Raw genomic sequence first — 27774 nt, forward strand, 5'->3', positions numbered from 1 at the left:
CACAGAAGTCGTGATAGGGGGATTCTGCAGGAAGAACAAACGCCAACAATGCAGCAACAGTGGATTTCTGGACCTGAGTACCTGTAAGACAAGGGGACCAAGTCCAATAGTTGCAACAGTGTCGAGAGTGGGCAAGAGCCCGGGAAATGCCAGCTGAGGGTGCAAGGAAGCTGCCACCAGATGGAAGAGGCCCAGAGTTATGCAAGAAAGAAGAGAGCCAGGGACTTCTCCTTTGGAAGACAGATGTCCTACGTCGCAATGAAGCTTGCAGGGGTGTTCCCATGCACAAAGACCGCAAACAAGCCTTGCTAGCTGCAAAGTTTGCAATAAAGGTTTTTGGGCGCTGCTGTGGCCCAGGAGGGACCAGGATGTCACCACTTGGAGGAGGAGACAGAAGGAGTGCCCAGCAACTCAGGGAGCCCTCACAGATGCAGGCAGCACCCACAGAAGTACCTGAACAGGCACTTGGAAGAAAAGTGAACCGGAGTCCACCCGAAGTCACAAAAGGGAGTCCCACGACACCGGTGGACAACTCAGAAGGTTGTGCACTGCAGCAAGGAGTGTCGGGGACTCAGGCTTGGCTGTGCATGAAGGAAATCCTGGAAGAATGCACAGGAGCCGGAGCAGCTGCAAATCACGCGGTACCCAGCAATGCAGTTTAGCGTGGGGAGGCAAGGACTTACTGCCACCAAACTTGGACTGAAGAGTCACTGGACTGTGGGAGTCACTTGGACAGAGTTGCTGAGTTCCAGAGACCACGCTCGTTGTGCTGAGAGGGGACCAGAGCACAAGTGATGCAGTCTTTTGGTGCCTGCGGTTGCAGGGGGAAGATTTCGTCGACCCACGGGAGATTTTTTCAGAGCTCCTGGTGTAGGAAGGAGGCAGGCTACCCCCAGAGCATGCACCACCAGGAAACAGTCGAGAAAGCCGGCAGGATGAAGTGATACAAGGTTGCTAGTAGTCGTCTTGCTACTTTGTTGCGGTTTTGCAGGCGTCCTGAGCAGTCAGCGGTCGATCCTTTGGTAGAAGGTGAAGAGGGAGATGCAGAGGAACTCTGGTGAGCTCTTGCATTCGTTATCTAAATAATTCACCAAAGCAGAGACCCTAAATAGCCAGAAAAGGAGGTTTGGCTACCAAGGAAGGAGGATTGGCTACCAAGAGAGGTAAGAGCCTATCAGAAGGAGCCTCTGACGTCACCTGCTGCCACTGGCCACGGAGAGAAGTCCAGTGTGCCACAAACACCTCTGTTTCCAAGATGGCAGCGGTCTGGAGCACACTGGAGGAGCTCTGGGCACCTCCCAGGGGAGGTACATGTCAGGGGAGTGGTCACTCCCCTTTCCTTTGTCCAGTTTCTCGCCAGAGCAGGGCTGGGGGATCCCTAAACCGGTGTAGACTGGCTTATGCAGAGATAGGCACCATCTGTGCCCATCAAAGCATTTCCAGAGGCTGGGGAAGGCTACTCCTCCCCAGCCCTCACACCTATTTCCATAGGGAGAGGAAGTCCTTTGTTCTGCCTTCCTGGGCCAGGGCTGCCTGGACCCTAGGAGGGCAGAAACCTGTCTGAGGGGTTGGCAGCAGCAGCAGCTGCATTGGAGACCCCGGAAAGGCAGTTTGGCAGTACCTGGGTTCTGTGCTAGAGACCCGGGGGACCATGGAATTGTGACAATTCCATGATCTTAGACATGTTACATGGCCATGTTCAGAGTTACCATTGTGACGCTGTACATAGGTAGTGACCTATGTATAGTGCACACGTGTAATGGTGTCCCCGCACTCACAAAGTCCGGGGAAATTGCCCTGAACGATGTGGGGGCACCTTGGCTAGTGCCAGGGTGCCCTCACACTTAGTAACTTTGCACCCAACCTTTACCAGGTGAAGGTTAGATATATAGGTGACTTATAAGTTACTAAAGTGCAGTGGTAAATGGCTGTGAAATAACGTGGACGTTATTTCACTCAGGCTGCACTGGCAGGCCTGTGTAGGAATTGTCAGAGCTCCCTATGGGTGGCAGAAGAAATGCTGAGAGAGCATAACCACTGAGGTTCATACTTATGAGCACTGGGGCCCTGCCTGGCAGGGTCCCAGTGACACATAGACTAAAACAACATATATACAGTGAAATATGGGGGTAACATGTCAGGCAAGATGGCACTTTCCTACAGCTGGGTACCTCATTACAATATACTAGGGAATTATATGGCTGCCCCAGTATGCCAATGTGAATTGGTAAATTTAGTCACTATCCTGTTAGTGACAAATTTGGAAAGCAGAGAGAGCATAACCACTGAGGTTCTGGTTAGCAGAGCCTCAGTGAGACAGTTAGGCACCACACAGGGAACACATACAGGCCACAAACTTATGAGCACTGGGGTCCTGGTTAGCAGGGCCCCAGTGACACATAACAAACATACTGACAACGTAGGATGTTCACTATGAGCACTGGGGTCCTGGCTAGCAGGATCCCAGTAAGACAGTAAAAACACCCTGACATACACTCACAAACAGGCCAAAAGTGGGGGTAACAAGGCTAGAAAGAGGCTACTTTCTCACAGTGAGCTCCAGGGGGGCACCTCAGAATAGTACACTGTCCTGACACCTCCTTAGTGAGTGTGGAGAGGGGGCCCTCCATGTACTGTGCGGGGGGGGCCCTCAAGTTTTGCTACGTCACTGGTAGGGTCGTCTGGGAGGTGACCAAGATGGTAATTGTAGATGCTGTCAATCCTCAAGGGAGACTCTCCAGCACATCATCTGTTGATGCACTTATCTCACCGGCCAGAGGCCTATCTTCAGACGGCTGAATATTCAGTCTTGTAAAGCTGATGTAGATGAATGTTTAAATGGTGGGTCATGACAATTTTCTGCAAGATTCTTGAAATTCATGAGGTCTGTCATATCGGTGCTGAACGTTGTGGCACAATAGTAGCTGCAATTTAGTTGCTTCAATACTTGGAGGTGTGTATGAGCCCTGTGCCACCCCTCTGATTGTATTTGAATTCATATCTGCTCTTCATTGTTGAATATCCTTGATGAAATGAGGGTTTTCCCCATTCATAGCATGTGGATTTTAAGTTGTCTCTGATGTGTTTGTTTTTCCTTAAGTAGTAATTACTTAAGAAAGGGTCCTTGGGCCTCACTTGCGCTTGCACTTTAACTGTTCTCATTGTGGGATTCTGCACTCTTAAGGGCATATTTATGAGACATTTGCATCATGCTTGCACGGTGCAATGTGGTACATGCGTGACGTAAACCTCTATGTCAGATTTTTAAAGCAACGCAAAGCCCTGATTGGTTAAAAAATCTGGAGTAATGTAATGCAGTGCAAATCACTGTGTTGCATTACTCTGCACAAGAAAAGTGTTTCATGGGCATGGCGTGGGTGTTACCACACAATTTCTATGTTTTTTTTCTCCATATTTCCATATTTCCCCAACCTGGTAAACCTGGGAATACGCCAAAAGGATGCACCTCCCCAGGAGCGGTGTATCGAGGAGAGATATCTTTATTTCTCCTCCTTATTTTCTCTTTCTACATTCTGCAGCACTCATCGATAGAGGAATACGCCTCTAAGGATTTTCTTTTGTGCAGGAATGTGTCCCTTCATGCACAAACACAATCCTGCATGCAACCATGGGGCAAGGGTACCTGCATTGGCGCTAGGAAGCCAAAAGCGCACCAGTGTGGGGGGAAAGGACAGGAGTGCGCCGTATGCCTTGAAGACAATACATTCCTGTCCGTTCCCAGTGACGCAGCGCAGCGAGTAAGGCAACTTGCTGCTCTTCGCCTCAAAATCCGGCTACCATTCACCTGATCTTGAATATTCTGGCCATTTTATGACCTTTTTCCTGCCACTGTTGCTTTAATAATCTGCCTGTTTACAATGATAAACAAAGAGCCTGGGCCTCTGTTACTTTTGCTTGATATTTTTATTGCTATATTCCGGCTGTACATGTAGTGCTTTTATTGATGTTTCACAATAATTTTGATTAATCGTGAACAATAAAGAACCTTTCAGACACACGTCAAATGTTGAGACTTTGCCTGATTTTGCAGCTGTTGCTTGACATCTCTTCCCCATCCTGCTGTTTCCAGGTCCTGATGAGGTCCGGTTGGTGAACGGCACCTCTGTCTGCTCCGGGAGAGTGGAGGTCAAACACGATGGAGTCTGGGGGACCGTGTGTGATGACTCCTGGGACCTGAAGGATGCTTCAGTGGTCTGCAGACAACTCGGATGTAGTTCAGTGCAAGAACATGAGTACAACCCAACATTTGGAAAGAGCTCTCTGCAGGTTTTAATGAGTAATGTTCAATGCACAGGAGATGAGGCGGGTCTATGGGAGTGCCCACAGCAAGGCTGGGAGCACAATACCTGTCCTACAGGAAGGGATGTTGGGGTGACCTGCACAGGTAAGATATGCAATGAAAGTGGAATAAATGTATCTGTGGTCAAGGGATTGAGGGAACTAACAGTGGAAAACACATATTTGATGCAAGATGCAGAGTGAAAGATTACAACAAACTATAACTGACTGCTGTAACTACAGATGCATGTTCTAGACTGCTCTGCTCTAAAAAACCTCAAATATTTTCACCCAACCCATAGACAGCAGATACCCTGACACAGGCATCCTGGCACCAACTCTCACTTCTGCTATGAATTAAAACATTTCTTTGGTGAGCTGTCTTTAGAACAGCTGAGTAGGCCTTTGGTGATCACCACCCCTGATAGTGGCAGTACTCCACTTGCCAGTGTCCCACAGACGGATCGGGTACCACTGAAGAGCATCCTGCACATGGCTGCCAGATTCGCTGAAGTAGAACACACAGATTAATCCTGGACCTGTCTAGCAGCATCACTCCTCCACCCCTTTAGGAAACTTCTTGAATTCTAGTATGAACACCTCCAGCAGTCCCTGCAGCGGGTGTAATTCAATGAGTGACCCATTAATCTGAATCCCATGGTAACCTGCACTGCCTGCCTTCATGCACAGTGCTCAGTAGCCCTGTAGCTAGGTTTGCTCTCTGTAATTACCCTACATGCAGATATTCACAGAGACCACAGAGGCCCAGGCAAGTCATGATTGCAGATTATGTTTATAGACACCGGAGTAGTTTGTCTACAGTTCTGTAAGTGTTGCGGACATTAGCACAGAAAACTACAGCTAATCATATATACTGGGTGCAGTATACCAGAAACATTCATAGAGTGTTAGCCTGCACTCAGCACTGAATCCTATTAAGTGGTCCTTAATTATGACAGTACATAGTGCCTCTGACTCAGAGGCAACGCATAGATGAAAATGATACCTATATGTGCTTTCAACATGTCTGTGTCTAATTATGATTATTGTAAAAGGCCCCAGAGCATACATTGTATGGTAATTAGTATGGTATAGTGGTTTGCTCACGTGCCTGTGTGCGTTTGTGTGTGTGTTTGTATGTGTCTGTGTGTGTCTGTGTGTGTGGGTGTGTGTGGGTGTGTGTGTGTGTGTGTGGGTGTGTGTGTTTGTGTGTGTTTGTGTGTGTGTGTGTGGGTGTGTGTGTGTGTGTGTTTGTGTGTGTTTGTGTGTGTGTGTGTGGGTGTGTGTGTGTGTGTGTGTGGGTGTGTGTGTTTGTGTGTGTGTGTGTCTGTGTGTGTGGGTGTGTGTGTGTGGGTGTGTGTGGGTGTGTGTGTGTGTTTGTGTGTGGGTGTGTTTGTATGTGTTTGTGTGTGTCTGTGTGTGTGGGTGTGTGTGTGTGTTTGTGTGTGTTTGTGTGTGTGTGTGTGTGTGTGTGTGTGTGCGTGTGCATGCAAATCATTGTGAATTTCTTTTTATCAACAGTGCAAAGACATTAGAGAACAACCATTAACTAATCCCCACTGTGTTTTGGGGTTTAACTTCCTCTGTCCATCCTGCATGTGGCAGTAATGCCACATTGAGAGATTCATGGGTAGGAAGGGGTTAGAGAGGAGAGTCTCTCCCTTGTTTCAATTCATTATGATACGAGGCAGTCTTGCCTCTGTAGACATCACACCCCCTAGAACCTTTAGCTGAAATGCTCCTCCCCACCACTCATTCCCTTCTTTGTTGTCATGAGAGACACCCATGCATTGCTGGTGAAGGGGATCTCGTGGTGTGTATTTGGAGTTGTTGGAGTGACTCTCAATGGAAAGAGGATCCCGGGTGTGATGTCTGTGTGGCAGGGGACAAGGGAGATAGACAGTCGCAGGCATCTAAACTCACTGTGCTGCAAAAAGGTGGCTGATCCTCTGGAGCAGCCATAACAGGGTCTGGTTGGCTCATGTGTGGCTGGGCCTCCACCATCAAGGCCGAAGGGAGGCATCACCCCCGTGACTGCTACAGGGATGACAGAAGGCAGTGCAACTGTTTACAGAAGGTAAAAGCCTAGAGGGGCAAAGTAATACAAATGTATCAGCTTTGAGGGTTTCAGAGGCTTTTGAAATAATTGGATGAGTTCCTTACCCTGACTCAGTGGTTTATAGGGAGACACAAGAGGTATAATTTGTTAACCTAGTCTGACTCATAAGGGTATTTAAGCCGGTATACTTTCTTCCTCCTGGGTCATTTGTGTGTACAGAGAGTAAAAGACTTGCAAAGGGAAAGCATGTCTTATCTACTTCATCGGAGGACAAGGAACCAATTTCAGAAAGGAGAATGAGAGTGAGGTCCCCTCATTCAGTGGTACCTGCTCTGATGACCATTGGAGAGATGCAAAGAATGATGTGACAGCCAAACCAGGACGGAAGGCAAAAAGGTTGAGAGCTAAAATACCAAGGTGTCCTCAGCATCGCACTCTGATGCTGTTATCCTTTTAACAATATCTGGGAACTTAATTCGAAGGAAAGAGATGGCTCACATAATGGCTCTTGTTGGAGAAAATGTAGGACTCCCTCCACTCCAAGGGGGGTATTGTTCTGACAATATGCCAGGCCACCATCTCTTGCAATGCCTTTCCACGGCAAGACTAGGGACCTGGTCTTGTCTGAATAGAAGGAACTGGATATGGATCCAATTCCAAGGTTCCTGTAGAAACGGTACATGACGCAACACTCAGGTGATGCATTACCTCATTCCATTAAGGTGGATACCATTCTGACAACCTTAATTGGAACAAGGTGACTGAATCCTGAGGATTTTGCTCCAACTGAGGCCACAGATAAGAAAGTAGATTCAACTTTGAGAAAGGATTTGTCAGCAAAGAATTTGGTTTTATGGGTGGGCACTAACACACCTATGTGGTGCAGTCTACGGTTAAAGACTTTGATAAGTTATCAGAAGCCAAAAAGAAAAGTATTGGTTGTGCTGAGTTGTTAGTGATAATGAAACAACAATCCAAATTATTGCCTGACATGTCGTTGGTCATAATCAAGACTACAGCAATGGCAGCTGGGTCTGTGGCTTCAGCGCAAGGGAATTTATGAAAACGAGACTGGAAAGCAGAAGCAGCAGGAAAAACTGCTCTCTTTTTAGCAATGAAAAATGCTATTTGGACCTCAGCTTGATAGCATGACTACTAAGGCATTTAAAAAAATCACAAGCATGCACTTCCTAACCAATGCAAAACATCTTCGTCCTACCACAAGGCCTGGAGCTACACATCAAGATCTTCACCCAAGCGAAATTATAAAAATTGGTCTGATTAAAAGAAGACATTTCAGCCAAGAAACTGGTAAGCCAAGGGTGAATGCTCTAAGCACACAGGAAAAAATTATAAGACAAAGTCCTGAAATGCTGGATCTTGCAGGAACCCTGTGAGAGCATGGATCCACATCTTTCTACAGATCTGGGAGTGTGTTAATCGTATCCCGCTTGCCAAAGAACAATATGAAAAGGAAGGCCCTTCTAAAAGGGGTACATTCTTTACTAGACAAAGCTGCAATAGTGTAGGTCCCAAATGAAGTAAGAGCCAAAGGAGCGTATTCAATTTTTATCCTGGTCAAGAAATTATATGGGACTTTCAAACCAGTGCTAGACTTAAAGTGGATACATACCTGGGAGAGAACTATGCACTTTCACATGATGATTCTGCAATCAATCATTCCTTGAATGAACAAGGACAGTTTTCTTACATCAGTAGATTTGAAAGACATCTATCTACATGTTCCAATCAGACAATCTCAGCAAACATTTCTAACATTTGCCATAGAACATCAACACTTCTAGATCAGGGCGCTCCCCTTTGGTTTAAAATCCTCATCAAGGGTATTCATGAAAGTGCTGCCTCACCTGGTCTCCATCTTCTATCAGGAGGGAATACATGTACATCCATAATATATGACTCTTTAATTCAAGCAGCATCAGAGGACCTTATAATTTTTCATATAGGAAAAGTGCTTACAGGAACACGGTTTTCTAGTGAACGACTCCTCTTCGCCGGATTTGTCCTTCATAGGACCCAGATTCCAAAAAGCTCTGGGTATTGTGACATTGAAAGATAGTAGACTTCAATAGATTCATTCTCATTTAGAAAACCCGAAGTCTCAAAGTTTTCTAAGAGTAGTGTCTTGCATGCTAGTCTAAGGAGATTTGGTTTCCCCTGTATTTCTAGTGCCTTAGGTGAGATTCCCTCTTCATCAAATATTGAGGTTTCTGCTGAAAAAAGTGGTCTCTGACTTTGCTTTATATCTCAACAAGAAAGTTACAATGAGTCAGGGGATAAAGGCAGAGCTCCCATGGTGTTTGATTAGAAAGAACATACAGAAAAGGTTCTGGTTTTCTCATCTACCATCTGTAGTGAATACCACAGATGCAAGTCTGACTAGTTGGGGAGCCTGGTTGAGTCTTTGGCAAATCAAAAGTTTCTGGTCTCTAATGTAATGTCAAAGATCCTCCAACTGAAGGGAATGGGAGGCAATAATGAGAGCCTAGAAATTCACCTGATTAACTCCAGACAAGTATGTCCTGATCAAGACAGACAATATTAAGGTCAAGGCTTTCATCATTAGGCTGAAGGGAATAAGATCCCTGTTGCACCTGGCCCTTTTTTCAGGGTCATCCCCAATCTTTTGGCCTCCTTCCTCCTAATTTTTCTGACCAGTTTTTGTTGGCTTTAGGACTCTGGGCACTTTACCACTGCTAAACAGTGCTAAAGTGCATATGCTCTCTTTGTAAATTGTATGTGTAATTGGCTTTTTCATGATTGGCATATTTGATTTACTGATAGGTCCCTAGTAAAATGCACTAGAGGTGCCCAGGGCCTGTAAATTAAATGCTACTAGTGGGCCTGCAGCACTGGTTGCACCACCCACATTAGTAGCCCTGTATACATGGCTCAGACCTGCCACTGCAATGTCTGTGTGTTCAGTTTTAAACTGCCAATTCGACTTGGCAAGTGTACCCACTTGCCAGGCCTCAACCTTCCCTTTTATTACATGTAAGGCACCCCTAAGGTAGTCCCTAGGTAGCCCCATGGGCAGGGTGCAGTGTATGTGGGACATGTACTAATGTGTTTTACATGTCCTAAAAGTGAAATACTGCTAAATTCGGTTTTCATTTTGCAAGGCCTATCCCTCTCATAGCGTAACATGGGGGCTGCCTTTAAATATTATTAAAGTGCAGATTCTCTTTGGGAGCAGATCGAAATTTTGAGCTTAGGGTCTCTGAGCTCACAATTTAAAAATACATCTTTTAGTGAAGCTGGTTTTTAAATTGTGTGTTTGAAAATACCACTTTTGGAAAGTAGGCATTTTCTTGCTTAAACCATTCTGTGACTCTGCCTGTTTGTGGATTCCCCGTCTGGGCCAGTTTGACAGTTGGGCTGTTGTGAATTCCCTCTAGACAGTGACACAAAGTGGTCTGGGGCGTAGCCTGCATATCCTGATGAGCCATCTGAGCTGGAGGGGAGGAGGAGTGGTCACTTACACCAGAAAGGACTGTGCCTGCCCTCACACAATGAAGTTTCAAACCCCCGGTGTGTTTCTCGGGCCTGGCCTGGACAAGGAAGGATCTTGCAAACACTTGCGACTTTGCTTTGAAGTTTGCCAACTTCAAAGACAGAACTGGGTATAAGTAGTGGACCCAAAATCCCAGACTTTTAGAATCTTTCTGAAATCATGAGGAACCTCAGCCAAGGAGAAGCGCTGAAGAGCTGGAGGAGAAGTACTGTCCCTTTGCTGTGTTGCTTGGCTGGATTGGCCTACAGTTGCTGCTTCTGCCTTAAAAGAGTACAAAGGGTAAACGTTGCTGCGTATTCTGCTCGAGAAAGTTCTCCAAGAACTTGGAGTAGAGCTTGCCTCCTGTTGGAAGTCTCAGGGACACCAAAGACTTCAGTTTCCTCGACCTGCAACACTGGGAACTTTGTGTTTTGTGCAGTTGAAGAGGAAAAACCACTGCGACACCGCCAACGATGCCTCTGGCCTGCACCGTGGTCTGCCAACGTCGCACGGAGCCGCACTGCAGCAGACCACCATGTCTGTGACTGCTGTTAAGCGGCCCCACCCCCCAGCCCTCTCATTGGACGAATCCTCCCACCTCCCAGATGCCACTCCCACCCTCCCCTCCTCTTATGGCAGCCGCGGCGAGCTAGCAGGGAGCAATTTTTGACCTAGGACCACCACGGACCCTTCGCATACCGCGCCTGCAAATTCACCTGCGACAGAACAAGCAAACCTACAAAGACCGGAACAAACCACCTCCACTGCATACTCCTCAACACCCGCTCCGCATGCAAGCACGCCATCGACCTCTGGGACCTGCTCGACTCCACCGCCCCAGACGTAGCCTTCCTGACTGAAACCTGGTGGAACGACTCCTCGGCGCCCAACGTCGCAATAGCCATCCCGGACGGCTACAAGATCATCCGTAGGGACCACAACAACGGAACCGGAGGAGGCATAGCCAACGCCCACAAATCCTCCCTCAAAGTCGACACCCACACTGACGACTCCCTCAAGACCGCCGAACACCTACACTTCTGCATCCACACCGACCCCAACACCACTCTCAGAGGAACGCTCATCTACAGACCCCCTGGACCACAAGCACCTTTCAGCGAATCCCTCGCTCACCTCACCAGCATCCACGCACTCACCTCAACGGATTACATCCTCATCAGAGACCTACATTTCCACCTGGAGAACAACAACGACACCAACTCCACCACTCTGATCGCCAACCTCGCCAACCACAGCCTCAGACAACTCGTCAACACACAAACCCACATCGCCGGCCACACGCTTGATCCCATCTTCTCCTCGAGCGCCCACATCATCTTCAACCATACCACCGTACTCCACTGGACCGACCACCACTGCATCCACTTCACCTACAAAAAACATACCGAGCACCATTGCACCCAACAACCACCCCGCCGATGCTGGAACAAAGTTATGGAAGACCAGCTTACCAATGTCCTCGTCCAGAACCCACCCCCTACTCCACCGACCCAGACACCGCCGCCAACAACCTCACCCTGTGGATCAACGACTGCCCCAACACCCTCACGCCACTCAAAAAACCCACCGACAACCAAGCCAGAAGAAAAGCCACCTGGTTTACCGACGAGCTGCTAAATTACAAACGTGACTGCCGAAAGCTAAAAAAGGAATGGCTTCTCAAGCGCACAACTGACAGCCTCACAGCCCACAAGGATGCCACCCACAAGCACCACCAACTCATCAGACAAGCCAAACGATCCCACTTCAAAGACCGTCTGGACAACAACGCACACGACAGCAAAGAGCTCTTCAGCATCGTGAAAGAACTCTCCATCCCCAGCGCCAACGTCAATGACATCCCTCCATCCCAAGAACTCTGCAACACACTGTCCACCTTCTTCCACCGGAAGATCATCGACATCCAACAGTTTTGACGCCACTCCACTAGACCCCACCCCTGAACACTCCCCCTATGCAAACCACCTGACCTCCTGGACCAACGTGAGCGACACAGAGACACGCAAGATCATGAACTCCATCCACTCAGGATCTCCGTCAGACCCCTGCCCACACCACGTATACAACAAAGCCGATGCCACCATCGCCCCCCAACTACAGAAGGTCATCAACATCTCCTTTGAAACAGCGACATTCCCTGAAAAATGGAAACATCCCGAAATCCACGCCCTCCTCAAGAAACCCAAAGCCGACCCCAACGACCTCAAAAACTTCCGACCCATCTCCTTGCTCCCCTTTCCAGCAAAGGTGATTGAAAAAATCGTCATCACACAACTAACCAGCCACCTCGAAACAACGGCATCCTAGACCCCTCCCACTCCAGCTTCAGATGAAACCACAGCACCGAAACCGCCCTTCCCGCCGCCACAGATGACATCAGACGCCAAATGGACAACGGCAAAACATCAGCCCTCATCCTCTTGGACCTATCTGCCGCCTTCGACACAGTCTGCCACCGCACCCTGGAATCACGCCCCCACGAAACCTGAATTCAAGGAAAAGCCCTTGACTGGATCGTCTCATTCCTCTCCGGCAGAACCCAGAGAGTCCGCCTCCCCCCCTTCCGCTCCGAAGCCACCGACATCATCTGCGGCGTCCCCCAAGGCTCATCCCTCAGCCTGACGCTGTTCAACATCTACATGGCCCCCCTCGCACAAGTGGCCCGACAACACAACCTCAACATTCTCACCTACGCCGACAACACCCAGCTCATCCTCTCACTCACCAAAGACCCGCACACCGCCAAAACCAACCTCCACGAGGGGATGAAATCCATCGCCGAATAGATGAGAATCAGCCGTCTGAAACTGAACTCGGACAAGACAGAGGTCCTCATCCTCAGATCCACCCCCTCTGCCTGGGACGACTCCTGGTGGCCCACCGCACTAGGAACCCCACCAACACCGACCGACCACGCTCGCAACCTGGGCTTCATCCTCGACTCCTCCCTCACCTTGTCTAAACAGGTCAACGCAGTTTCCTCCTCCTCGTACAACACACTCCGCATGCTCTGCAGAATCTACAAGTGGATCCCGACAGAAACAAGAAGAACAGTGACACAGGCCCTCGTCAGCAGCAGGCTGGACTTTTTGTGATTTGGTAAATAGATTACCGAATTACAAATTGGGTCTGTACATCGCAAAATGCTTTTTTCTTGTCTCAAACGGCCCGGTTCGGCGAATCGCGCCTTTTGCGACAAGAAAAAGCTTTGTACATCTGGCCCTTAGGGTTCTGTGGGACTCTATAAGGGTGTGTAGGAGTTCCGGTGGAATTGTAATGATGATGATGGTCTAGTGATTATCCTTTTCAAAGCCTTAACCAACATCAATTCTCTTTTCTCAAAGCAGTACCCAGTTTGGGACTTGAAGTTTTAGAAGCAATATCTAGTACTTGCTTTGAGCCTCTAGAAGAGGATGATGTCAGGTACTTAATTCTTAAAACCCTCCTTTTGTTAGTGATAGCTTCAGCTAGCAGGCTAGGGGAATTGAGAACTTTATCTTGCAAACACCAACACTGTAGAAGTTTCAAGACAGAGGGCCTGATTTAGATCTTGGTGGTCACACCGCCAAACCCACGTCAACAGCGGACTCAAAAAGACAGTCAAGCCAACTGTACTTAGATGTTACAGTTCTGCAAGTGGATTGAATAGCAATGAATTGCTGATGGAGGGAGATGGCGGCGGATCACAATGGTCTTCGCACAATGGCAGAGGCTATGGAAGAGAGGTAAGTGACACATGTACACACACTGTCCCTTAGCCTTATTTGAACCCTTGCACACTCTAGGAAAGTACCATCTTGCCTGGCATGTTACCTCCATTTTTCACTGTATATATGTTGTTTTAGTTGTATGTGTCACTGGGACCCTGCCAGCCAGGGCCCCAGTGCTCATAAATGTGTTACCTGTGTTATGACTAACTGTCTCACAGAGGCTCTGCTATCCAGAACCTCAGTGGTTATGCTCTCTCATTTCTTTCCAAATTGTCACTAACAGGCTAGTGACCAATTTCACCAATTTACATTGGCACACTGGAACACCCTTATAATTCCCTAGTATATGATACTGAGGTACCCAGGGTATTGGGGTTCCAGGAGATCCCTATGGGCTGCAGCATTTCTTTTGCCACCCATAGGGAGCTCTGACAATTCTTACACAGGCCTGCCACTGCAGCCTGAGGGAAATAACGTCCACGTTATTTCACAGCCATTTACCACTGCACTTAAGTAACTTATAAGTCACCTATATGTCTAACCTTTACCTGGTAAAGGTTGGGTGCTAAGTTACTTAGTGTGAGGGCACCCTGGCACTAGCCAAGGTGCCCCCACATAGTTCAGGGCAAATTCCCCGGACTTTGTGAGTGCGGGGACACCATTACACGTGTGCACTACACATAGGTCACTACCTATGTGTAGCTTCACAATGGTAACTCTGAATATGGCCATGTAACATGTCTATGATCATGGAATTGCCCTCTCTGCGCCATCCTGGCATTGTTGGCACAATCCCATGATCCCACGGGTCTGTAGCACAGACCCGGGTACTGCCAAACTGCCTTTTCAGGGGTTTCACTGCAGCTGCTGCTGCTGCCAACCCCTCAGACAGGTTTCTGCCCTCCTGGGGTCCAGCCAGGCTTGTCCCAGGATGGCAGAACAAAGGACTTCCTCAGAGAGAGGGTGTTACACCCTCTCCCTTTGGAAAAAGGTGTTAAGGCAGGGGAGGAGTAGCCTCCCCCAGCCTCTGGAAATGCTTTCATGGGCACAGATGGTGCCCATTTCTGCATAAGCCAGTCTACACCGGTTCAGGGACCCCTCAGCCCTGCTCTTGCGCGAAACTGGACAAAGGAAAGGGGAGTGACCACTCCCCTGACCTGCACCTCCCCTGGGAGGTGCCCAGAGCTCCTCCAGTGTGCTCCAGACCTCTGCCATCTTGGAAACAGAGGTGCTGCTGGCACACTGGACTGCTCTGAGTGGCCAGGGCCAGCAGGTGACGTCAGAGACTCCCTCTGATAGGCTCCTTCAGGTGTTGCTAGCCTATCCTCTCTCCTAAGTAGCCAAACCCTCTTTTCTGGCTATTTAGGGTTTCTGCTTTGGGGATTTCCTTAGATAACGAATGCAAGAGCTCATCAGAGTTCCTCTGCATCTCTCTCTTCACCTTCTGCCAAGGAATCAACTGCTGACCGCGCTGGAAGCCTGCAAAACTACAACAAAGTAGCGAAGACGACTACTGCAACTCTATAACGCTGATCCTGCCGCCTTCTCGACTGTTTTCCTGGTGGTGCATGCTGTGGGGGTAGTCTCCCTCCTCTCTGCACTAGAAGCTCCGAAGAAATCTCTCATGGGTCGACGGAATCGTCCCCCTGCAACCGCAGGCACCAAAGAACTGCTTCACTGGTCCCCTGGGTCTCCTCTCACCACAACGAGCGAGATCCCTTGAATCCAGCAACTCTGTCCAAGTGACTCCCACAGTCCAGTGACTCTTCAGTCCAAGTTTGGTGGAGGTAAGTCCTTGCCTCCCCACGCCAGATTGTATTGCTGGGAACCACGTCTTTTGCAGCTATTCCGGCTCCTGTGCACTTTTCCAGGATTTCCTTTGTGTACAGCCAAGCCTGGGTCCACGGCACTCTAACCTGCATTGCACGACCTCCTGAGTTGTCCTCAAGCGGCGTGGGACTCCTTTGTGCAACTTCGGGTGAGCACCATTTCACTCCAATTTGTAGTGCCTCTTCTGGCACTTCTGTGGGTGCTGCCTGCTTCTGAGAGGGCTCCTTGTTTTGCTGGGTGCCCCCTCTGTCCCCTGACGCAATTGGCGACATCCTGGTCCCTCCTGGGCCACAGCAGCATCCAAAAACCCTAACCGCACGAATTGAAGCTAGCAAGGCTTGTTTGTGGTCTTTCGGCAGGAAAACACTTCTGCACAACTCTTCACGACGTGGGACATCCATCCTCCAAAGGGGAAGTTTCTAGCCCTTGTCGTTCCTGCAGTTTCCTCAGCTTCTACTTCCTAGTAGCAGCTTCTTTGCACCCACAGCTGGAATTTCCTGGGCATCTGCCCACTCTCTACTTGATCGTGACTTTTGGACTTGGTCCCCTTGTTCCACAGGTACTCTAGTCTGGAAATCCATTGTTGTTGCATTGCTGGTGTTGGTCTTTCCTGCAGAATTCCCCTATCACGACTTCTGTGCTCTTTGGGGAACTTCAGTGCACTTTGCACTCACTTTTCAGGGTCTTAGGGCGGGCTATTTTTCTAACCCTCACTGTTTTCTTACAGTCCCAGCGACCCTCTACAAGATCACATAGGTTTGGGGTACATTCGTGGTTCGCATTCCACTTTTGGAGTATATGGATTGTGTTGCCCCTATCCCTATGTGTTCCCATTGCATCCTACTGTAACTATACATTGTTTGCACTGTTGTCTAATACTATACTGCATATTTTTGGTATTGTGTACATATATCTTGTGTATATTTGCTATCCTCATACTGAGGGTACTCACTGAGATACTTTGGCATATTGTCATAGAAATAAAGTACCTTTATTTTTAGTATATCTGTGTATTGTGTTTTCTTATGATATTGTGCCTATGACACTAGTGGTACTGTAGGAGCTTCACTCGTCTCCCAGTTCAGCCTAAGCTGCTCTGCTAAGCTACCATTATCTATCAGCCTAAGCTGCTAGACACCCTATACACTAATAAGGGATACCTGGGCCCGGTGCAAGGTGTAAGTACCCCTTGGTACTCACTACAAGCCAGTCCAGCCTCCTACATTGGTTGTGCAGCGGTGGGATAAGTACTTTGCAACTACTTACCACTTTTGTCATTGTACTTTTCATAAGAGAAAAATATACAAAACAAGTTCAGTGTATGTACACCTAACCAAAAAGTTTAGCTTTTCTTTTCTCACTTCTTTTCCAAGTGCTGAAAAGTACCTCTAAACTTTCTAAAAAGTTCTTAAAAAGTTTTTAAAGTTTTTTTCTGTCTTTCCAAAAGTTCTGAAAAACTTTTTTCTCACGTTTTCTATCACTTAAACACTTTCTAAAAATGTCTGGCACAGGCCAAACTGTTGATCTGTCCTAACTTGCTTATGATCACCTTAGCTGGAAAGGAGCAAGGAGTCTCTGCATAGAAAGAGGTTTAAGTGTAGGGAAGAATCCCTCTAGAGAACTGTTAGTTAATATGCTTGTTGAACAGGATAAGGCCAGAGGTGCCACTTCTGTTGAGAAATTAGCTGATGGTTCCCAATCTGACCCTGGGGCACCCCTAGCAAAAGATTTAGAAAGGAAACTTCCTAGCCTGCCCATTCTCAGACAACCTAGCATAGCTGGTACTGATGTAGAGTCACACCATACTGATAGTGTTGTCTCACATCACAGTAAGAGTATTCCTTCTCATCATAGTAGAAGTGATGTTTCTGTTAGCCAAGCTGTTAGGATGCCATCTGTTAGGGACAGGTCTCCTTCTGTTCATTCTCACCATACGTCTGTTTCAAGGCATGTCCCACCCACCCACCCTGATGACAGAGTGTTAGAAAGGGAGCTCAATAGAATGAGAGTGGGACAAACCAGGCTGAAGCTCAAGAAGCAACAGCTGGATTTGGATAGGCAGTCCTTAGAAGTGGAAAGAGAAAGACAGAAATGGGGTTTAGAAACCCATGGTGGCAGCAGCAGTATTCCCCATAGTCATCCTGCAAAAGAGTATGATTCTAGGAATCTGCATAAGATAGTTCCCCCTTATAAGGAGGGGGATGACATTAAAAAGTGGTTTGCTGCACTTGAGAGGGCCTGTGTTGTACAGGATGTCCCTCAAAGGCAGTGGGCTGCTATCCTATGGCTATCATTTAGTGGAAAGGGTAGGAATAGGCTCCTTACTGTGAAAGAAAGTGAAGCCAATGATTTCAAAGTTCTTAAGAATGCACTCCTAGATGGTTATGGCTTAACCACTGAACAGTACAGGATGAAGTTCAGAGAAACCAAGAAGGAGTCTTCACGAGGCTGGATAGACTTTGTTGACCATTCAGTGAAGGCCGTGGAGGGGTGGTTACATGGCAGTAAAGTTACTGATTATGAAAGCCTGTATAACTTTATCTTGAGAGAGCATATTCTTAATAATTGTGTGTCTGATTTGTTGCACCAGTACCTGGTGGACTCTGATCTGACCTCTCCCCAAGAATTGGGAAAGAAGGCAGACAAATGGGTCAGAACAAGGGTGAACAGAAAAGTTCATACAGGGGGTGACAAAGATGGCAAGAAGAAGGATGGTAAGTCTTCTGACAAGGTTGGGGACAAATCTAAAAATGAGTCTTCATCAGGCCCACAAAAACACTTTGGTGGGGGTGGTGGGCCCAAATCCTCTTCAAATCAAAACAAAGAAAATAAACCATGGTGCTATTTATGTAAAATAAAAGGCCATTGGACAACAGATCCCAGTTGTCCAAAGATAAGCACCAAGCCTCCTACCACTACAACCCCTACTGCTACACCTAGTGTCCCTACTAATAGCAGTGGTGGTGGGAGCAAACCTACTAATAGCCAATCCAAGGGAGTAGCTGGGCTCACTTTTGGTAACTTAGTTGGGGTTGGTCTGATTAGGGAGACCACAGAGGCTGTGTTAGTCTCTGAGGGGGCTATTGATTTAGCCACCTTGGTTGCTTGTCCCCTTTACATGGATAAGTACAAGAAACTACCCCTAATGAATGGTGTTGAGGTTCAGGCCTACAGGGACACAGGTGCTAGTGTTACAATGGTAAGAGAGAAACTGGTCCACCCTGAACAACACCTACTTGGTCACCAGTACCAAGTAACCGATGCTCATAACAACACCCTTAGCCACCACATGGCTGTTGTGAATCTCAACTGGGGGGGGGGGTTACTGGTCCAAAGAAAGTTGTGGTTGTCTCAGATTTACCTGTAGACTGTCTATTAGTGTGAGAAGGTAGCCTCTTTCTAGCCTTGTTACCCCCACTTTTGGCCTGTTTGTGAGTGTATGTCAGGGTGTTTGTCACTGTTTTCACTGTCTCACTGGGATCCTGATAGCCAGGCCTCAGTGCTCATAGTGAAAACACTATGTTTTCAGTATGGTTGTTATGTGTCACTGGGATCCTGCTGGTCAGGACCCCAGTGCTCATAGGTTTGTGGCCTATATGTATGTGTCACTGGGACCCTGTCACACAGGGCCCCAGTGCTCATAGGTGTGCATGTATATGTTCCCTGTGTGGTGCCTAACTGTCTCACTGAGGCTCTGCTAACCAGAACCTCAGTGGTTATGCTCTCTCATTACTTTCAAATTGTCACTAACAGGCTAGTGACCAATTTTACCAATTTACATTGGCTTACTGGAACACCCTTATAATTCCCTAGTATATGGTACTGAGGTACCCAGGGTATTGGGGTTCCAGGAGATCCCTATGGGCTGCAGCATTTCTTTTGCCACCCATAGGGAGCTCTGACAATTCTTACACAGGCCTGCCACTGCAGCCTGAGTGAAATAACGTCCACGTTATTTCACAGCCATTTTACACTGCACTTAAGTAACTTATAAGTCACCTATATGTCTAACCTTTACCTGGTAAAGGTTAGGTGCAAAGTTACTTAGTGTGAGGGCACCCTGGCACTAGCCAAGGTGCCCCCACATTGTTCAGAGCCAATTCCCTAAACTTTGTGAGTGCGGGGACACCATTACACGCGTGCACTACATATAGGTCACTACCTATATGTAGCTTCACCATGGTAACTCCGAATATGGCCATGTAACATGTCTATGATCATGGAATTGCCCCCTCTATGCCATCCTGGCATTGTTGGTACAATTCCATGATCCCAGTGGTCTGTAGCACAGACCCTGGTACTGCCAGACTGCCCTTCCTGGGGTTTCACTGCAGCTGCTGCTGCTGCCAACCCCTCAGACAGGCAGCTGCCCTCCTGGGGTCCAGCCAGGCCTGGCCCAGGATGGCAGAACAAAGAACTTCCTCTGAGAGAGGGTGTGACACCCTCTCCCTTTGGAAAATGGTGTGAAGGCAGGGGAGGAGTAGCCTCCCCCAGCCTCTGGAAATGCTTTGTTGGGCACAGATGTGCCCAATTCTGCATAAGCCAGTCTACACCGGTTCAGGGACCCCTTAGCCCCTGCTCTGGCGCGAAACTGGACAAAGGAAAGGGGAGTGACCACTCCCCTGACCTGCACCTCCCCTGGGAGGTGTCCAGAGCTCCTCCAGTGTGCTCCAGACCTCTGCCATCTTGGAAACAGAGGTGCTGCTGGCACACTGGACTGCTCTGAGTGGCCAGTGCCACCAGGTGACGTCAGAGACTCCTTGTGATAGGCTCCTTCAGGTGTTAGTAGCCTTTCCTCTCTCCTAGGTAGCCAAACCCTCTTTTCTGGCTATTTAGGGTCTCTGTCTCTGGGGAAACTTTAGATAACGAATGCATGAGCTCAGCCGAGTTCCTCTGCATCTCCCTCTTCACCTTCTGATAAGGAATCGACCGCTGACCGCGCTGGAAGCCTGCAAACCTGCAACATAGTAGCAAAGACGACTACTGCAACTCTGTAACGCTGATCCTGCCGCCTTCTCGACTGTTTTCCTGCTTGTGCATGCTGTGGGGGTAGTCTGCCTCCTCTCTGCACCAGAAGCTCCGAAGAAATCTCCCGTGGGTCGACGGAATCTTCCCCCTGCAACCGCAGGCACCAAAAAGCTGCATCTCCGGTCCCTTGGGTCTCCTCTCAGCACGACGAGCGAGGTCCCTCGAATCCAGCGACACCGTCCAAGTGACTCCCACAGTCCAGTGACTCTTCAGCCCGAGTTTGGTGGAGGTAAGTCCTTGCCTCACCTCGCTGGGCTGCATTGCTGGGAACCGCGACTTTGCAAGCTTCTCCGGCCCCTGTGCACTTCCGGCGGAAATCCTTCGTGCACAGCCAAGCCGGGGTCCACGGCACTCTAACCTGCATTGCACGACTTTCTAAGTTGGTCTCCGGCGACGTGGGACTCCTTTGTGCAACTTCGGCGAGCACCGTTTCACGCATCCTCGTAGTGCCTGTTTCTGGCACTTCTCCGGGTGCTACCTGCTTCAGTGAGGGCTCCTTGTCTTGCTCGACGTCCCCTCTCCCTGCAGGTCCAATTTGCGACCTCCTGGTCCCTCCTGGGCCCCAGCAGCGTCCAAAAACGCCAAACGCACGATTTGCGAGTAGCAAGGCTTGTTGGCGTCCATCCGGCGGGAAAACACTTCTGCACGACTCTCCAAGGCGTGGGGGATCCATCCTCCAAAGGGGAAGTCTCTAGCCCTTGTCGTTCCTGCAGTATTCACAGTTCTTCAGCCTAGTAAGAACTTCTTTGCACCAACCGCTGGCATTTCTTGGGCATCTGCCCATCTCCGAGCTGCTTGTGACTTTTGGACTTGGTCCCCTTGTTCCACAGGTACCCTCAGTCAGGAATCCATCGTTGTTGCATTGCTGATTTGTGTTTTCCTTGCATTTTCCCTCTAACACGACTATTTTGTCCTTAGGGGAACTTTAGTGCACTTTGCACTCACTTTTCAGGGTCTTGGGGAGGGTTATTTTTCTAACTCTCACTATTTTCTAATAGTCCCAGCGACCCTCTACAAGGTCACATAGGTTTGGGGTCCATTCGTGGTTCACATTCCACTTTTGGAGTATATGGTTTGTGTTGCCCCTATCCCTATGTTTCCCCATTGCATCCTATTGTAACTATACATTGTTTGCACTGTTTTCTAAGACTATACTGCATATTTTTGCTATTGTGTATATATATCTTGTGTATATTTCCTATCCTCTTACTGAGGGTACACTCTAAGATACTTTGGCATATTGTCATAAAAATAAAGTACCTTTATTTTTAGTATAACTGTGTATTGTGTTTTCTTATGATATTGTGCATATGACACTAAGTGGTACTGTAGTAGCTTCACACGTCTCCTAGTTCAGCCTGAGCTGCTTTGCTAAGCTACCATTATCTATCAGCCTAAGCTGCTAGACACCCTATACACTAATAAGGGATAACTGGGCCTGGTGCAAGGTGCAAGTACCCCTTGGTACTCACTACAAGCCAGTCCAGCCTCCTACATTGGTTGTGCAGCGGTGGGATAAGTGCTTTGAGACTACTTACCACTCTTGTCATTGTACTTTTCATAAGAGAAAAATATACAAAACAAGGTCAGTGTATATACACATAGCCAAAAAAGTTTTGCATGTCCTCTTTTCACTCTTTTCTAAGTGCTGAAAAGTACTTCTAAACTTTCAAAAAGTTCTTAAAAGTTTAAAAAGTTTTTCTGTCTTTCCAAAAAGTTCTGAAAACTTTTATTTTTCTTTGTCTATCACTTTAACTCTCTCTAAAAATGTCTGGCACAGGCCAAAAAGTTGAACTGTCCAAACTTGCATATGATCACCTTAGCTGGAAAGGAGCAAGGAGTCTCTGCATAGAGAGAGGTTTGAGTGTAGGGAAGAATCCTTCCTTAGAACTGTTAATTAATATGCTTAGAGTACAGGATAAGGCCATAAGTGCCCAATCTGTAGAAAAAGTAGCTAATGGTTCTCAATCTGATCCAGGGACTCCCCCAGGAAAAGGTTCAGGAAAGAAACTTCTCAGCCTGCCCATTACTAGACAGTCTAGCATAGTTGGTACAGAGGTTGAATCACATCATACTGATGATGTGCTCTCACATTATGCTGGTAGCCAAGCTGTTAGGGTGCCCTTGGTAAGGGACAGGTCTCCTTCTGTTCATTCCCATCATACCTCTGTATCTAGAAATGTCCCTCCCACCCACCCTGATGACAGATTGTTAGAAAGGGAGCTCAATAGATTGAGAGTGGAACAAACCAGACTGAAGCTCAAGAAGCAACAGCTGGATTTGGATAGACAGTCTTTAGAAATAGAGAGGGAAAGACAGAAGATGGGTTTAGATACCCATGGTGGCAGCAGCAGTATTCCCCATAGTCATCCTGCAAAAGAGCATGATTCCAGGAATCTGCACAAGATAGTTCCCCCTTATAAGGAGGGGGATGACATTAACAAGTGGTTTGCTGCACTTGAGAGGGCCTGTGTTGTACAGGATGTCCCTCAAAGGCAGTGGGCTGCTATCCTATGGCTATCATTTAGTGGAAAAGGTAGGGATAGACTCCTTACTGTGAAAGAAAGTGATGCCAATAATTTTACAGTTCTTAAGAATGCACTCCTGGATGGTTATGGCTTAACCACTGAACAGTACAGGATAAAGTTCAGAGAGACCAAAAAGGAGTCTTCACAAGACTGGGTTGATTTCATTGACCAGGCAGTGAAGGCCTTGGAGGGGTGGTTACATGGCAGTAAAGTTACTGATTATGAAAGCCTGTATAACACAATCCTGAGAGAGCATATACTTAATAATTGTGTGTCTGATTTGTTGCACCAGTACCTGGTAGACTCTGATCTGACCTCTCCCCAAGAATTGGGAAAGAAGGCAGACAAATGGGTCAGAACAAGGGTGAACAGAAAAGTTCATACAGGGGGTGACAAAGATGGCAATAAGAAGAAAGATGGTGAAAAATCTCAAGATAAGCATGGGGATAAGGGTAAAACCAAAGATCCCACTTCAAATCTTAAACACTCTTCAGAGGGTGGGGATAAAACAAATTCTTCCTCTTCTTCCCAACCTGCACACATTAAAAAGCCTTGGTGCTTTGTGTGTAAAAACAGAGGCCATAGGCCAGGGGATAAGTCCTGTCCAGGTAAACCCCCTGAGCCTACCACCACTAATACATCAAGCTCTAGTGCCCCTAGCAGTAGTGGTACTAGTGGTGGGACTGCTGGCAACAGTCAAGCTAAGGGTGTAGTTGGGTTCACTTATGGGTCCATAGTGGAAACTGATGTAATCAGTCCCAAGACAGTTTCTGTCACACCTAGTGGCATTGGCCTTGCCACACTGGCTGCTTGTCCCCTTACAATGGATAAGTACAGGCAGACAGTTTCAATAAATGGTGTTGAGGCCTTGGCCTACAGGGACACAGGTGCCAGTTTCACTTTGGTGACTGAAAACCTAGTGCCTCCTGAACAACACATCATTGGACAACAGTATAAGATTATTGATGTCCATAACTCCACTAAGTTTCTTCCCTTAGCTATAATTCAGTTTAGTTGGGGTGGAGTTACTGGCCCTAAGCAGGTGGTGGTATCACCTAGCTTACCTGTAGACTGTCTCTTAGGTAATGACCTAGAGGCCTCAGGTTGGGCTGATGTAGAGTTTTATGCCCATGCAGCCATGCTGGGCATCCCTGAGGAATTGTTCCCTCTCATTTCAAGTGAAATGAAAAAACAAAGGAGAGAAGGCCTGAAAACTCAGGATCCCTCTCCATCAACAGGTAAAAAGGGTATCACAGTATCCCCTAACCACCCTACCATTCAGGATACTATTCCTGTGGTGGGAGAAACCTCTCCTGGGGTGGCACCTGTTCCAAGGGAATCATCAGCTGGCAAAGCTGGACTCCCTGAGGTGGAAGTACCTCTCTGTGGGATAACTAACATTGGTGAGAAAAACAGCACCATTTTAGTTAACATGGAGCATCCCTCCAACCCTCCCAGAGAAACTTTAGTGCAGAAACCCTGCACTACCTCACAACACTTAGGACAGCATCCCTGCCCTAGTGTGGAGCTCATAGGACAGCATCCCTGCCCTGCTCCAACTCAAGAGAAACAGCATCCCTGTTCTCTCTTCCAGCCAGATGGACAAAGTTTTTGCCCAGCTATGGCTTTTCTGAGACAGCATCCCTGTCTGGCATTTCCATCACTACAAATAGGTTCAGTGGACAATTCCCACTGCTCTAAACTAAAACTTACTGATAGAAACTCTGAAAATACATCTTCACATTGTTGCTTAGCTAAAAAACTTCAAACAGGGTGGTTTACATCCCCACAGGGAAGTAACCATATAGTGGATGATAAAGGGAGTAACCAGTCTATTGCAGAGCTACTCTCTACTTATCACCACTTAGACAATAAAGTCTCAACTGGCCAAGGTTAGCCTTATTGTCCTTCGTTTGGGGGGGGGTTGTGTGAGAAGGTAGCCTCTTTCTAGCCTTGTTACCCCCACTTTTGGCCTGTTTGTGAGTGTATGTCAGGGTGTTTGTCACTGTTTTCACTGTCTCACTGGGATCCTGATAGCCAGGCCTCAGTGCTCATAGTGAAAACACTATGTTTTCAGTATGGTTGTTATGTGTCACTGGGATCCTGCTGGTCAGGACCCCAGTGCTCATAGGTTTGTGGCCTATATGTATGTGTCACTGGGACCCTGTCACACAGGGCCCCAGTGCTCATAGGTGTGCATGTATATGTTCCCTGTGTGGTGCCTAACTGTCTCACTGAGGCTCTGCTAACCAGAACCTCAGTGGTTATGCTCTCTCATTACTTTCAAATTGTCACTAACAGGCTAGTGACCAATTTTACCAATTTACATTGGCTTACTGGAACACCCTTATAATTCCCTAGTATATGGTACTGAGGTACCCAGGGTATTGGGGTTCCAGGAGATCCCTATGGGCTGCAGCATTTCTTTTGCCACCCATAGGGAGCTCTGACAATTCTTACACAGGCCTGCCACTGCAGCCTGAGTGAAATAACGTCCACGTTATTTCACAGCCATTTTACACTGCACTTAAGTAACTTATAAGTCACCTATATGTCTAACCTTTACCTGGTAAAGGTTAGGTGCAAAGTTACTTAGTGTGAGGGCACCCTGGCACTAGCCAAGGTGCCCCCACATTGTTCAGAGCCAATTCCCTAAACTTTGTGAGTGCGGGGACACCATTACACGCGTGCACTACATATAGGTCACTACCTATATGTAGCTTCACCATGGTAACTCCGAATATGGCCATGTAACATGTCTATGATCATGGAATTGCCCCCTCTATGCCATCCTGGCATTGTTGGTACAATTCCATGATCCCAGTGGTCTGTAGCACAGACCCTGGTACTGCCAGACTGCCCTTCCTGGGGTTTCACTGCAGCTGCTGCTGCTGCCAACCCCTCAGACAGGCAGCTGCCCTCCTGGGGTCCAGCCAGGCCTGGCCCAGGATGGCAGAACAAAGAACTTCCTCTGAGAGAGGGTGTGACACCCTCTCCCTTTGGAAAATGGTGTGAAGGCAGGGGAGGAGTAGCCTCCCCCAGCCTCTGGAAATGCTTTGTTGGGCACAGATGTGCCCAATTCTGCATAAGCCAGTCTACACCGGTTCAGGGACCCCTTAGCCCCTGCTCTGGCGCGAAACTGGACAAAGGAAAGGGGAGTGACCACTCCCCTGACCTGCACCTCCCCTGGGAGGTGTCCAGAGCTCCTCCAGTGTGCTCCAGACCTCTGCCATCTTGGAAACAGAGGTGCTGCTGGCACACTGGACTGCTCTGAGTGGCCAGTGCCACCAGGTGACGTCAGAGACTCCTTGTGATAGGCTCCTTCAGGTGTTAGTAGCCTTTCCTCTCTCCTAGGTAGCCAAACCCTCTTTTCTGGCTATTTAGGGTCTCTGTCTCTGGGGAAACTTTAGATAACGAATGCATGAGCTCAGCCGAGTTCCTCTGCATCTCCCTCTTCACCTTCTGATAAGGAATCGACCGCTGACCGCGCTGGAAGCCTGCAAACCTGCAACATAGTAGCAAAGACGACTACTGCAACTCTGTAACGCTGATCCTGCCGCCTTCTCGACTGTTTTCCTGCTTGTGCATGCTGTGGGGGTAGTCTGCCTCCTCTCTGCACCAGAAGCTCCGAAGAAATCTCCCGTGGGTCGACGGAATCTTCCCCCTGCAACCGCAGGCACCAAAAAGCTGCATCTCCGGTCCCTTGGGTCTCCTCTCAGCACGACGAGCGAGGTCCCTCGAATCCAGCGACACCGTCCAAGTGACTCCCACAGTCCAGTGACTCTTCAGCCCGAGTTTGGTGGAGGTAAGTCCTTGCCTCACCTCGCTGGGCTGCATTGCTGGGAACCGCGACTTTGCAAGCTTCTCCGGCCCCTGTGCACTTCCGGCGGAAATCCTTCGTGCACAGCCAAGCCGGGGTCCACGGCACTCTAACCTGCATTGCACGACTTTCTAAGTTGGTCTCCGGCGACGTGGGACTCCTTTGTGCAACTTCGGCGAGCACCGTTTCACGCATCCTCGTAGTGCCTGTTTCTGGCACTTCTCCGGGTGCTACCTGCTTCAGTGAGGGCTCCTTGTCTTGCTCGACGTCCCCTCTCCCTGCAGGTCCAATTTGCGACCTCCTGGTCCCTCCTGGGCCCCAGCAGCGTCCAAAAACGCCAAACGCACGATTTGCGAGTAGCAAGGCTTGTTGGCGTCCATCCGGCGGGAAAACACTTCTGCACGACTCTCCAAGGCGTGGGGGATCCATCCTCCAAAGGGGAAGTCTCTAGCCCTTGTCGTTCCTGCAGTATTCACAGTTCTTCAGCCTAGTAAGAACTTCTTTGCACCAACCGCTGGCATTTCTTGGGCATCTGCCCATCTCCGAGCTGCTTGTGACTTTTGGACTTGGTCCCCTTGTTCCACAGGTACCCTCAGTCAGGAATCCATCGTTGTTGCATTGCTGATTTGTGTTTTCCTTGCATTTTCCCTCTAACACGACTATTTTGTCCTTAGGGGAACTTTAGTGCACTTTGCACTCACTTTTCAGGGTCTTGGGGAGGGTTATTTTTCTAACTCTCACTATTTTCTAATAGTCCCAGCGACCCTCTACAAGGTCACATAGGTTTGGGGTCCATTCGTGGTTCACATTCCACTTTTGGAGTATATGGTTTGTGTTGCCCCTATCCCTATGTTTCCCCATTGCATCCTATTGTAACTATACATTGTTTGCACTGTTTTCTAAGACTATACTGCATATTTTTGCTATTGTGTATATATATCTTGTGTATATTTCCTATCCTCTTA

The 27774-nt window shown here is 48.2% G+C and overlaps 1 protein-coding gene across 1 annotated transcript in view; it reads left to right on the top strand.

The window, feature by feature from the left end:
* The window catches only part of LOC138247471 (CD5 antigen-like), a 589710-nt gene that overhangs the window by 259661 nt on the left and 302275 nt on the right, over window positions 1-27774 (top strand). Inside the window, exon 4 of the mRNA XM_069202092.1 lies at window positions 4091-4405. Coding sequence (XP_069058193.1) covers window positions 4091-4405 — 315 coding nt within the window. The remainder of the gene's footprint in view (window positions 1-4090; window positions 4406-27774) is intronic.

This window comes from Pleurodeles waltl, chromosome 7, assembly GCF_031143425.1.
Source record: "Pleurodeles waltl isolate 20211129_DDA chromosome 7, aPleWal1.hap1.20221129, whole genome shotgun sequence".
NCBI lineage: Eukaryota > Metazoa > Chordata > Amphibia > Caudata > Salamandridae > Pleurodeles > Pleurodeles waltl.